At 42.3% G+C, this 12,271-nt stretch overlaps 1 protein-coding gene across 5 annotated transcripts in view; it reads right to left on the bottom strand.

Annotated features, from left to right (window-relative positions):
• col22a1 (collagen, type XXII, alpha 1) overlaps positions 1-12,271 on the bottom strand; it is a 42,865-nt gene that overhangs the window by 12,610 nt on the left and 17,984 nt on the right. For all 5 annotated transcript variants that reach the window (XM_084032052.1, XM_084032053.1, XM_084032054.1 and 2 more), the window contains 31 exons: positions 10,995-11,048; positions 10,833-10,886; positions 10,317-10,352; positions 9,961-9,990; positions 9,794-9,847; positions 9,664-9,717; positions 7,290-7,343; positions 6,763-6,816; positions 6,619-6,672; positions 6,459-6,512; positions 5,643-5,696; positions 5,478-5,522; positions 5,322-5,384; positions 4,957-5,010; positions 4,682-4,723; positions 4,506-4,538; positions 4,312-4,365; positions 3,684-3,737; positions 3,550-3,603; positions 3,408-3,461; positions 3,275-3,328; positions 2,704-2,808; positions 2,047-2,091; positions 1,557-1,634; positions 1,433-1,468; positions 1,304-1,357; positions 971-1,015; positions 811-846; positions 615-728; positions 324-377; positions 44-97 (listed from right to left, as the gene is read on the bottom strand). In XM_084032052.1, coding sequence (XP_083888178.1) covers positions 44-97; positions 324-377; positions 615-728; positions 811-846; positions 971-1,015; positions 1,304-1,357; positions 1,433-1,468; positions 1,557-1,634; positions 2,047-2,091; positions 2,704-2,808; positions 3,275-3,328; positions 3,408-3,461; positions 3,550-3,603; positions 3,684-3,737; positions 4,312-4,365; positions 4,506-4,538; positions 4,682-4,723; positions 4,957-5,010; positions 5,322-5,384; positions 5,478-5,522; positions 5,643-5,696; positions 6,459-6,512; positions 6,619-6,672; positions 6,763-6,816; positions 7,290-7,343; positions 9,664-9,717; positions 9,794-9,847; positions 9,961-9,990; positions 10,317-10,352; positions 10,833-10,886; positions 10,995-11,048 — 1,680 coding nt within the window. The remainder of the gene's footprint in view (positions 1-43; positions 98-323; positions 378-614; positions 729-810; positions 847-970; positions 1,016-1,303; positions 1,358-1,432; positions 1,469-1,556; positions 1,635-2,046; positions 2,092-2,703; positions 2,809-3,274; positions 3,329-3,407; positions 3,462-3,549; positions 3,604-3,683; positions 3,738-4,311; positions 4,366-4,505; positions 4,539-4,681; positions 4,724-4,956; positions 5,011-5,321; positions 5,385-5,477; positions 5,523-5,642; positions 5,697-6,458; positions 6,513-6,618; positions 6,673-6,762; positions 6,817-7,289; positions 7,344-9,663; positions 9,718-9,793; positions 9,848-9,960; positions 9,991-10,316; positions 10,353-10,832; positions 10,887-10,994; positions 11,049-12,271) is intronic.

Raw genomic sequence — 12,271 nt, 5'->3', positions numbered from 1 at the left:
TGAGAAATCAGGGGAAGGGACGACATATAAGCGACAAATAAACCTTGTCTCCTTTTTCTCCGGGGCCTCCAGGGGGTCCTCGATCTCCTTTTATACCCTGTGGTGAAAAACGAAAGATTTTCAAGAGGAAAGCATTCATCGTAAAAACCGTTGGTCAAAATAAAAACCCTCAAAATGTTCAAAAATATAAGAAAGGAGGAGTTGTTTCATCTCTGAAATGTGCGAAGTCAAAAAAAAAAAAGCAGAAAAACGTTGACAAAGGCATCCAATTAGCGTTTGGCCCCTTCGGGAGCAATAAGGTTGCAGTTAGTGTGCAAACTTGCCTTTCCGCCGTCGGCTCCAGGGGGACCTTGAGCTCCGGCTGTTCCCGGCGGACCCTGTAATGACACAGCAGAGCATCAGTCTCTGTCCGGCACCGGGGTCCTAATCGCTCACTGCTGCCCCCCAGAGGAGGCCCCGACTAATGATGCAGCCAGAGCTGCTCCATCCGTCACTGTGACTGATGATGACAAACCTCATGGCTCACTAACGGCCAATAAGGTGGAGACACACTTTATAACGCTCCTTTAAAGAGGACCACCAGTCTTTATGATACGGATGTTAATGTGTCCTACTTGGTAACCATCTTGGCCGTCTTTCCCTGGAGGTCCCAGGTGTCCTTTGTCCCCTGGGGCTCCTGGGAGACCCGGTAGTCCAGGTGGACCCGCAGGGCAGTCTGAGCACACATCCTGTAAGACGACACAGATCGTGATGAAGTGATCCAAACATCAAGTCTTTTTCTCGCTGAAGAGGGTTGGAAACGTTACGTACCTTCAGATTCAGGTCTGAGAGATCGGCTGCCTTTCCCTGAGAGACGGGGACACAAGTTCATGACAGAGTCCGTTCAAAACCAGGAAATGTTTGTCATGAATGTATTATAAGCAAGTAATCAATGAGAGGAACCAACAGCACAGCGACGGTCTGTACTTACAGGCTCTCCTTGTGACCCCTTGTCTCCCGGCCTTCCTGGTAAACCCTGCATTCGGTGCAAAGGCACAACAATTACATCCTCTGTATATGTTCCGTATCAAATACATGAATGAGACTTCAATAATGAACTAGAATAAAAACAGAATGAATGGTACGGGCCATGAAATAGAGTAGAATGTAATTCTAAGCAGGCAGATCAGAGCCAGTTATGTGATTGGCTGTTCTTCAGTCTGAATGAGCAAACAGTCCATAGTTATGGATGCACAGGTCTCCCAGTAATGAGACGTACTGTATACATAAACTTATTCATTCATGCATTTATTTTTGGACTCACGTTGTGTCCTGCTGGGCCCTGAGGACCGGCCACTCCTGGTATTCCCCTCAAGCCCTGAAACCCAGATAAACAGGTATTAAAGACAACGCCACATAAACATATTCAGCTTGAATCTGGAGGAATATTTACCGCAGGTCCTGGTTCCCCGTTATTTCCCCGAGGCCCCTACAAAAACAAGAGACATTGCGAGTTTTCCAAATGTGTGTATAAACGTGCTGGAAGGAAGATCTCTGGTTTGCATTGATGCTCGTACCGGAGGTCCCACTTTGCCTTCCCCTGCAGAACCCCTCTCCCCCGATACCCCCGGTTCTCCCTGGGACCCGGGTTGGCCCTGGAAGAAGAAAAACAAAACTTCAACATCCTCCGATAATGTGAGCTCAGCCATGATGTTTGGCTAAGAGTGTCGCTTGGCTGATCCCAGAAACACCACCCTGTTTTCAATCTGTGATGTAAAAACAACAACACACAGTCTGCAGTTGACATTCTGGTCCTGTACTCAGAAGGGAAGCTTGTCGGTGATGAGGGTGAGCGATTTGACACCATAAATCCAGCAAATGCCCCCCCTGCCCGACATCAAGCTCTCCACAGCAGAAGAGCCGGTCCTAATCGGAGCGGCGGTCACAGAGCAGTGGACATAGAAATTGCTTTTGCTGCTTTCACCAAAAAAATGAATTGTTTTTCAAGGTTTTCACATCAACAAAAGAGCACCTGTGCATGATAAAAACTGAACTTCTGAAAGGTACCTTCAGCCCCGGGGGTCCTTGAATTCCTTGCGGTCCTTTATCCCCCTGTAATATCACAAATGACACCAATCAAACTTAATAAACTGGGATGAATCCACTTGAATAAACAAACGTATGAACGTGTTGCTGCTCTGCTCTTTGGGAAACACCTGGCAGCTGTAAAATTAAAACACAGAAACCCAGAGCCGCCTCGTCAGCAGGACGTGGGCGCTTTAACCTCGCGGTTAAAAAATTATGAAGAAACATGTTGAGCTGCAGCGCAAAATGTGCCGAGTCAGGCTGGTTTTCCTGTCATACAGATGTTTACAAGCACATGTGGAATACAGCAGATCGTTCACAGGCACGGGAATGTGCTATTGCTGTTGAAACTGATGAATATGCATCTTATACTGCAATCATACAGGACACTTTAATAACACCTCTAACTTTACACAGAACTGAATTCAAAATAGAGGTGCAAAGACACCAAATATATCAGGAAATGTGAAGAAAATGCATCTATGGATTTGCATTTGATGGAGTTGCAGCAATAAAAACATGGAGTCTGATGTTTGGATATAAAAAGGTGGAATTAGAGGATTTTTTTCCTTTAACCAATAGAAATTATTTCCACCTGTTTGAAGCATTTATTGAAGTTATGAAAACAATGTGTCTTACCGTTTGCCCGTCTTTGCCCTTTCCTGGTGGTCCAGGGGGTCCAATCAAACCGTCATCTCCAGGTGGACCGGCAGGACCTGCTTGTCCTGGTTTACCTGCTTCACCCTGAAATACAAGTTACAAGAACGTTATTGTCTTTCAATGCTTCAACGGGTACGCTGGCAGGTGTTTATTCTATTCTATCGGTTTCGGCTTTTTATTAGATTGTAATTCTCTGTAATACTTGCATCGTGATTGGAGGAGCCTTCTTTATAACCGCTTTATAAATGTACGTAAGTGAACAGTGAACACAAGTCAAAACACACTTTAGAAAACAGCTTGTGGAAAGAGACAAAGCAGACAAAGAGCTTGTGAAAGCCATGAGAGACGTTCTGGAACGTTCTGGAACTGCTGCTGCAGGACTGAATTCTAAAGCTTCTCTGCTGAAACAATAACGGAGGTCACTCTCTTCTTCTCTGCAGACTCATTCCCGCTCTGCATTGCCAAACCTATTCCGAGCATAGTCTGAATACTTTCAGAAAGAAACGCAACCAAATACACCGATAGGCTTGTTAAAAAATAGACGACTGACCTTGTCCCCTCTCTGTCCGGCCGGACCAGGAGGCCCGATGATCCCCGGTATGCCCTAGAAGACAGATGGTGGTGTTGATATGTGATGCTGTAGTCCACCTATAAATCTTTAAAAAGGTTTACAAGAGTCTTACCACATTCCCTGATAATCCACGGAGACCCTGAGGACCAGCTATGCCTGGTGGGCCCTGGGAGAAACACATCAGCCATTACAGTTAGTACACTAGAGTCAGAGCGTCTTCCAGTTCCATGTGGAAATGAAATCAGAGAACGTACAGGGTCTCCAACGCGTCCCGTCTCCCCCGTAAGTCCGGCGTCTCCTTTTGAACCCTGGAATAAAAAGAAAATTAGACGTATTCCCTTTATAAATGCACACCAGTACACCGACTGGAGAGTACAGGATCACTTACCGCGAGTCCAGGTGGTCCCTTAAAGCCTTGTTCGCCGGGTAACCCTCTTTGACCCTTCAATGAGAAGGCACACGAATCAACACCGGAGTTTGAACTGTTTAGCTTTATGTGCCAATATAGGTAAGTTTAACTTTCTCGTTAAATGTCACGTCTCTCATAAAAACCATCAAATCAAATTAATTTGGGGTTGCACAGTGAAGGTTGTGGATAAAAACGCCGACGCATGAATAATTGCCGGAACATCCTAACAAAACTATCAACTGAACACCATTACTTTAATAAGGCGCTAGAAAAAGTCAAAATATAATGGAAAAAGATTTTATATAGCTTTTGGGTGTTAATTATTATACTTAATGTACATTTTATGCTCCACATGATATTCTGGTCCACATAATAAACAGTGTATCTATTAACTACAGTGGATGGAGAATCAGGCCAGTGTATTAGTGTCTCTAATAGTTTAATCTAGATCACTTAAGAAAGGCCCTGAGCTCCCATACTGTAGCAGGACAGCACTGTCACGTACCTAGTCTCTGCTGACATCTAGTGGACACAGTTGCATATTGCAAGGAGTTTTTTTGTTGCATTAAAAAGGGAAATGAGACAAAACAACAAATAAAAAATGTACCATCACTCCTGGGTTCCCTTGATCGCCCTTCTCTCCCTTCTCTCCAGCAACCCCCTAGAAACAGGAACAAAACAGAAGATTCTCCTCAGAAACGAATACATCTAGTAAGTCATATACAAAACAACCAAACAAACTGTAAAACACCAATTGTTCTATGGGGGTTTGGTCCTTGTAGTGATTCTAAATGTACTCACAGGTTCTCCAGGCTCAGGAATGACATTTGCCACCTGTGAAGAAAAACAATTTCCTGAGTCAAGCAGTATCACTTCCACCATGCCCTCCATCAGAGTTATCATCACATAACAGCAGGCTTGTGACATTATAGTATGTTAACATGCAAAGTATAAAAAAAGTGTGTTATTGGACTTACATTTCCTGGGATTCCAGGCAGCCCTCTCGCTCCTGCATCACCCTGACACGAGAGAATACGGTGATATCGTCTGCATAGTAATGAACTTATCCTTTCTTTATTAGTTTAGAAGATAGAAAAGCATCAGTGTGTATGCACATGTTCCAGTATCCAGCTAGCACTGAGAGAGAAGAGGCTAACTGTTATGAAAACGGAGGGATATGAAGTATTTTATATTGTATATATATATACATATTGGACTTTGTACATGATATGGTTCGTTATTTTGGTTTTACCTTGTCGCCCTTGTCCCCTTTTGATCCATGTGGCCCGTCCTGTCCTCTTTCTCCCTATGGAAGAGAAGCCACAATCAAAGTATAATACATTTCTATGGATCAGAGACTCTATTTGCACTTTAATGCCAGCAAATGGGAACTTTTTCTTTCTTTTTTTTTTTAATAAGAAGTGGCATTTGGGGACATCATACAATTTCCAGGAAGGTTACCCAGTCAAAATTCATGTCACTGGAGTTTATTTTACCAATAATTATTTCTGTTAACACAAGAGTGAGCTTTAGAGGATGTGTCGCCTGCCATGCATATTTTATAGATATTAAAATCAAATCAACATGCAAACCAAGCTTGTGTTTGATCACACCTACCGGAACACCCCTGTCTCCTCTGACTCCATCACCACCTGTTTGACCGGGGGAACCTTGTTCTCCCTGTTTAAAAAAAACAAAAACATACATGTGACACGATGAACTATGTTTTTATCATCATACAAAATATCAAACCAAAAACAGCTGTGAACTCACTCTCTCTCCTGGAGGTCCTCTTGGTCCGGGAGGCCCGTCGTCACCCTGGGGAGAAGACACGCGGCCGTTAAAATGTCAGCTTTACATATGGAAAACACACATGCCATCTCATCGGCTGCGTATCTGCCGTGTTTCTGGGTAAAGTACGGTAAGTTATAGTCCTACCTTGGGTCCAGGCTTGCCGGGAAAACCATCTGTTCCACGCTCTCCCCTGGGCCCCTTCAACGACACCAGATTTCCATTTAGATGCCAAAATGTTCAAAAACCTGTATTTGTCAGGTACATTTGCAAGGTAGTGTAGAGATCAACCCACGTGACGCTGCTTAGACACTGGATTAAATGTCTCATAAGCTATGTCTCTATCGTTAGCTTGTACTGTGAGTCGAGGAGCCTGATAATCAGACTGAATTGCTATTTTGTCTTAATTGACTCATATATGAATCCAGAAAACAAAACAGATGGAGGTGATTCAGAGGTCTCAGCACACATATTTTGTTCCTTCAGCATCTTAATGTCTAAGTGTACTCACAGAGTAATACCTAACTAATTGTTATGGAGCCATTGACATATTGTCCATATTTTTAATTTCACAACCTGGAATTTCATAAGCCATTGACTAAAATTAAAGTAGCTTTTTTTTCCCACAACAAGCTTACTGACTTTCTGACCTTGTAAAGTTACAGCTATAATGTGTTAGCAACATATTGCATATTTATGTGTCTAGAAGACAAACAGCAATATTCGTTTCTGGGGGGGAAAGTGTGAAAATGGCTGCCTGTTGCAGCTAGAAACAAGGAACCAAAACAAAGTGCTGAAAGACACCAATAAGCTGTACGGAGCAGAGCTGCAGATGTGGGCGGTCGATAAGAGACTCCTTTCACGTAGCAATTAAGCCGTTGTTCACATCGTTGCTTGGTAAAGCTTTCAAATGTCTCAGCAAGTCAACAAAAAGGGAAAATCGTTCTAAAAGGTCATACGGACCAAAGCGCCGTCGTTTCCAGGAAGTCCGTCCAGGCCGTCTTTTCCAGGAAGGCCCTTTGAAGATCGGTGAGGAAAGGTTGACATTCAGTGACGTGAACAGAGAGAACCATTATCAACACGTTTGAGATGGGGTTTTTTTATTAAAAAAAGGGAAACTCACAGGCTTCCCGGCCTCTCCGGGTTTGCCTGAAAATCCGATTTCACCAGGTAGACCCTTCATACAGAGAGAACAGGCTTTTCATTCATTTATCGCTGGAAATAATGACCACATTTAATAATTATCATGTTGTCTGTGGTTACATACAGGAGGTCCGGTGTGTCCCTGGGTTCCTGGTGATCCAGATGGACCCGCGGGGCCCTGTAAAATAAAATAAAACATATTGCCATCAGTGAAAATGTGTACTTAATAAATATGGTCACACAATGTGGGCTTCTGAAGATTTCTAAGAAAAATGTTAAAAAATCAATATATTTGGATTGTTTTCTTGCCAAAGTATGTCAAATAATTCTTTTGTAATTTTGTGGAAATTTGAATAGTTCTAAGTGTGTATTAGTACCACTGATCCACCACTAGAGGGAGGTATTACAGTTTACAGCTCAGCCAACCTTGGATACCACTGTACTATACTATATTTCTACTTTTACTCCAGGGAGCAGTTTGGGAAAGTTATGGACAGAACATGATTTTAAATCCAGCTTGTTTCCCTACTAACAAAAACACACGGTGAAGACACATTTGAGAGACAGAGCTGTAATTCTGTGCTTTGTTTATCAAATATTGAGAAAACTTACTCAATGTAAGATGTTTCTTACATTCATGCGAGTACTTACCGGGGATCCGGGAAGACCGTCCACTCCAGGAAGTCCACTTTCACCTTTCTTTCCCTGAAAGACAACGTTTCAATCCAATTAAAAAAGACATTCAATGTATAACATGAGCTGATGCACAAGTGTGGCACTTGATTGTCGTTGCCATGGTTATTAATTGGTGAAGTTTTTGAAGTCGGCTATCTGTTAGTAGTGAAGGGAAAAGAGCTAAAATGTTATGTTGTTTTCACCTTCCAATGACATGACTCAAAGATCATTATATCTATATTCAAAGCATTCCAAAAATAGCCTAATCTGCTTCTTCTTCTTTTTTTTAAAGGCAGTTGGCAAACCAGCCTACAGGTGCATTACCGCCACCTACTGGATTGGAGTGGAACAGTCGCTTGACAGGAAGATAAATAAATAAATCCATCCTTCCATCCATTGTCTACCGCTTATCCTGTATTGAGGGTCATGGGGGGCTGGAATAATAATAATAATAATAATAATAATAATAATAATAATAATAATAATAATAATAATAATAATAATAATAATAATAACAATTAAATGTAAAGTAAATAATAATATTGAAATGTAATTAAATCACAATTTCATACGATTGTCCACAAGAAAATCCTGGCACTTCCTCCAGCATTGAATATTATTGTTTGTCATTATTGTGTTGCTGCTGTCCTCTGCAGCTCTTTTAACTCCACATTCCAGCTCAGGCTGCTCTCTGCTGTCGTATCGGGATGGCGGTGGATATTCAGGCCTCAGCAGCGGCGACACACATGACTGATGAGAGCTTTGCTGCAGTGGAGGTGAGAGTGGCTCAATCTCGACCAACTCAACCATACAGCCCAGTCTATCAGTGCTGGCAGCAGTGGAGACCAGCCTATTATCACAGCTCCACCTCCACCTCTCTCTGTGCATCTTCAGCTGAGGTATCACAATCATAAACCTGAAGAAAATAGGTCAAGCGCTTTGCCATTTTTATATTTTTAGGATTCTCTTGGAAAGCATCCCACGGCGCTGCAAAATGCTTCCAATGATATTCCAAAATAAAAGCACCGCTGCACAAAGGGAGTCACTAGATATGGTGGAATCTGAACCCAAAAGTGATCGTTTTATTCATATTAATAAACAAACTAATCTGCTCTCAAATAAGCTTTTCTGTCTGATTCTGATAGTAGAAAAAAAGAAGAAGCTTTCATTCGGGTCCAGAGGCGGTTTGTCTGCTGCCCAACTGAGCAGCTGCAAATAGTTGATTCCAACATATTGCTAATGAAGGGAATTGCTCCCAGTGGAGACGGGGAATGGAGGTCACTATCTTTATAATGTTTTGGAAGAACAAATCATGTAGAACCTGTTTTAATTACACACAGACAGAGGAAAACTAACACGAGGGAGGCGAGGGACACTTTTTAGACATTTCTACAAGCACTGATAACAGCATCAGCTCTAATTAGCATGAGGAATAAACATACATTTTCTTCATTCCAAATAATCCCAGTGGAGTATGATAATTACAGTTATGGGAGCAAAGCTCCCATTACTGCAGATTAGAGTTCCAAGGGGCTTCGCTGGAGGCAAAATAATCAATCAATAATCATGTTTTTCTCAAAACTCAGTGGACTAAAGCAGCAAAGATGATTACGCAGGAGAATATTTCTTATCATTTTCGTTTCGCTCGTTATCACAGAATTATTGTTTTGCCATTTAAACGTTATAAGATTTCAATTCTCTCAAGATTAGGCCATTTTGAGGCAAACCTGCTCCTTCTAATTGCATGAATATTATATTTATTCTGGCAAAGATGTTTTCACACGAAAAGATCAGGGATTTAAGGTGTTAAACTAAGACAAATATGTCTCCAACCTTAAATAAATGTGTGGGAATTCCAGACATTCAATCATAACGTTTCTTTATTAATTGGTTAAAACATAATTCAGAAGCATCCTGTTTCTCTCATAACACATTTGCTCTTGGAATTAATAATTAAGAATAGAAATTTATAGGAGACAACCTTACATGATGATCAGGATATAATGAAAGAAACGTTCATAATGAGTCCCTTTACATCATAATCATGTAATCATGTACTGCCATATAGATTATGGATTGTTTAGGCTCAGGTTATAGGAGGATAAGTACATGCGATACATGTGAAGGTGTGTATTTGTATGCACACTGAGAAGTACTCGAGTCACATCAAGAAAAGAGTTATTATGCTCACGTTGATGGTTCCGTCAGATTTGTCAGGATTTGCCTAAATCGTGAACGTGCGGTGCATATGGAACATCCTAAAGGATTTAACAATACTTTCTTGTGTATTTCTCTACTGCACTGATAGAAGTATAGGAAGTATAGGAAGTATAGATGATGAGATTCTTACCCTCTGGCCGAACTCTCCAGGTTCCCCAGGTAGACCCTGATGACCCGGAGGACCCTGAGGAGTCACATGATCAGTGATGTTTTCATAAACTACACTAAACAAAGAGGAAGTGATAAATCATGATCCTTACTTGAGGCCCCGGAGGGCCCTCGGGCCCTGGAGGCCCAGCGGCTCCGGATTCTCCCTGTAACAGGTCAAACACATGAGTATGCATTAAACATGGTATTGTTCGGGGTCAGGTTGAAATCTTTACGTTCCCGTTATACGTTAAACGTGATAAAGTGAACAACGACTCACCTTGTCGCCCTGTAAGCCCTCTTTGTGATGCTGGAATAAAAGATAAGATGAATAAATAACAATTTAACAATAAATCATCTACAGATGTGTTACAATAACTGGAAACCCCCTCTCTCATATAAAAAAGAACTGCCTGAATGAATCAGCATATCGACTCATTGTTTTAATTGTGACTACATGTGTGTTTAAAGTTAAAGATCAAGGTCAGGAGGTCAATCTCGTCTTATCACAGTATAAACTTGGGTTACATCTTTGTTTATGTGTCGTCTTTTCTAAATCCATCCCTCCGTTACGTTCTTCATCACCAGTGAATAGTCTGTAATTGGTTTTCCTTCTGGTGTATTTCTGGTACTCACCACATCCCCAGGTACTCCGGGAAGGCCTCGCTCCCCCTGTGACGTAGTTCACACGGCAACGAGATGAAAAACCCGTCATTAGAATCAACTTTCAGGATGAAGCACCTCGGGCAATACGGTAATGATACGGCAAACAACCGTAATTTATGAGACGGCACGCGGGCACTTAATGTCGGCCCGGAGGAAAGTGAAAGTGTGTGTGTGTGTGTGTGTGTGTGTGTGTGTGTGTGTGTGTGTGTGTGTGTGTGTGTGTGTGTGTGTGCACATGGGTGTGGTGTGGATGATGCATCAAAGTCAGTAATTACAGACAGACAAATGAACAGAGTTGAGTTTCTCAGACAGGAGTGGGCCGACGGGAGGAATGTCTGGAGACGGCATCTTGAAAAACGCTTGATCGCTCTTTGAAATGATTCATATCAGCACAGCTTAATAACTTTACACTTACAGCAATATCCGCTTTGAAATTGTTTTTTAAATAAATCAAGTCGAGGGGCTGTTTTGCATACGGGGACCTACCTTGACGCCTTTACCACCGCTGGGACCGGGTACACCGATCAGTCCTCTGAATCCCTAATCGATTTAAGACAAAAGCTTCATTAAGACAACGACGACTCAGCAAATATGTCACAGATTCATATCTCTGGTTTGTTGCTGCAGAATCTTAAAATAATGACTTACATCTTTTCCAGGAAAACCAGGTTTGCCAGGAAATCCAATCAAACCTGCCTCACCCTAAAACGGGAGTGTAGAGGGAAACATGGATAAAGCATTGCAAAACTGTTGAAGACAGTATATATACTGTAATATAAGATTCAATATAATTGATAACTTTCGCCATACTCCAGCAATGAAAACGTTGATCTAAACACCCAATGTCCAGTAAGTATACCAAGTCACCGTGACATCACCCCCTGGTGTGTGAACAGTTGTTTTGAAGCCCACAAGTTACACGAGAGGATGGAGCCAAGTTCGACTGAAATGCTGACTAAGGCCTTTTTAAAAGGTTACAATTAACTTTCACGAACTGAAAAACACACTGTGAGAAAGGTTTAAAGTAGTTTAAAAAAAAGAAAAGAAGGACAACACCCAGACCGGACAACGGCGTGGTTGCGACCTCACAATCCCCAAGGCAGCCATAAAGCATCTATTTCACTCTACGTGGGACCATAATTTACTAAATGAACACCATGCTGCGTTCAAGACTCCAAACTAGCGATTAAGACGATAAACTTACAACATTTACATGGAGGTAATGAATAAAGTGGGAATTACGGTTGGCTTTCTATTCACCAAAGGAGTCGCCTCCTGCTGGCTGTTAGAAAGAATGCAAGTTTAAGGCATTTCAAGCTTGGCTTCACTTCTCAGACCTGGAGTTTGCTCCTGGTGTTGGGGAAGATTCCCAAAGTCAACGAGCGTTTCTATCTGAACCAAAATCCAGTTGAGATCTTTTTGTCTGGACCGAAGTGGACCGGCCCGCGTTCCCGTGTCTGTGTAACGCAAAACATAGCCATGAGTTTACAGCCGGACTTCAACCCCCCACCTCGCAGCCACCTATTCCCTTTATCGCTTTTCCAGGTTTCCACCTCCAGGAAATTGCTCACGGACGGACTGGCCGGCTGACAGACAGGCAGCTCTAAAACCTGGCATCGGCATGTTTGAATGGAGCTCCAGCATGCCGAGACCCCGCTGCACATCCTCACGCCATATGGCAAAGCAATCAATGCACCGATTCTGTGTCTGCTGCTTCACACAGAGCCCCTTGTCAAAGTCCTTTTCATTGAATTAGTCATTTCCTTCTCCTTAGTTGGAGCCTATCTCTGAAAACATCTCCACTTCATTCCAACCAGCGTGATGCTGAGAGATAACCTCTCTGATTTATTAGCAGCCTGAACATCATGTGAAGGCAACAAGGAGGGAAGGTGTTCGCAGCTCGAAAGGAAACTTCAGACAAGCAA

This window comes from Eutrigla gurnardus (genome assembly GCF_963514095.1).
Source record: "Eutrigla gurnardus genome assembly, chromosome: 17".
NCBI lineage: Eukaryota > Metazoa > Chordata > Actinopteri > Perciformes > Triglidae > Eutrigla > Eutrigla gurnardus.
Note: the sequence above shows the minus strand (reverse complement) of the source record. Positions and strands in the feature narration are given on the sequence as shown.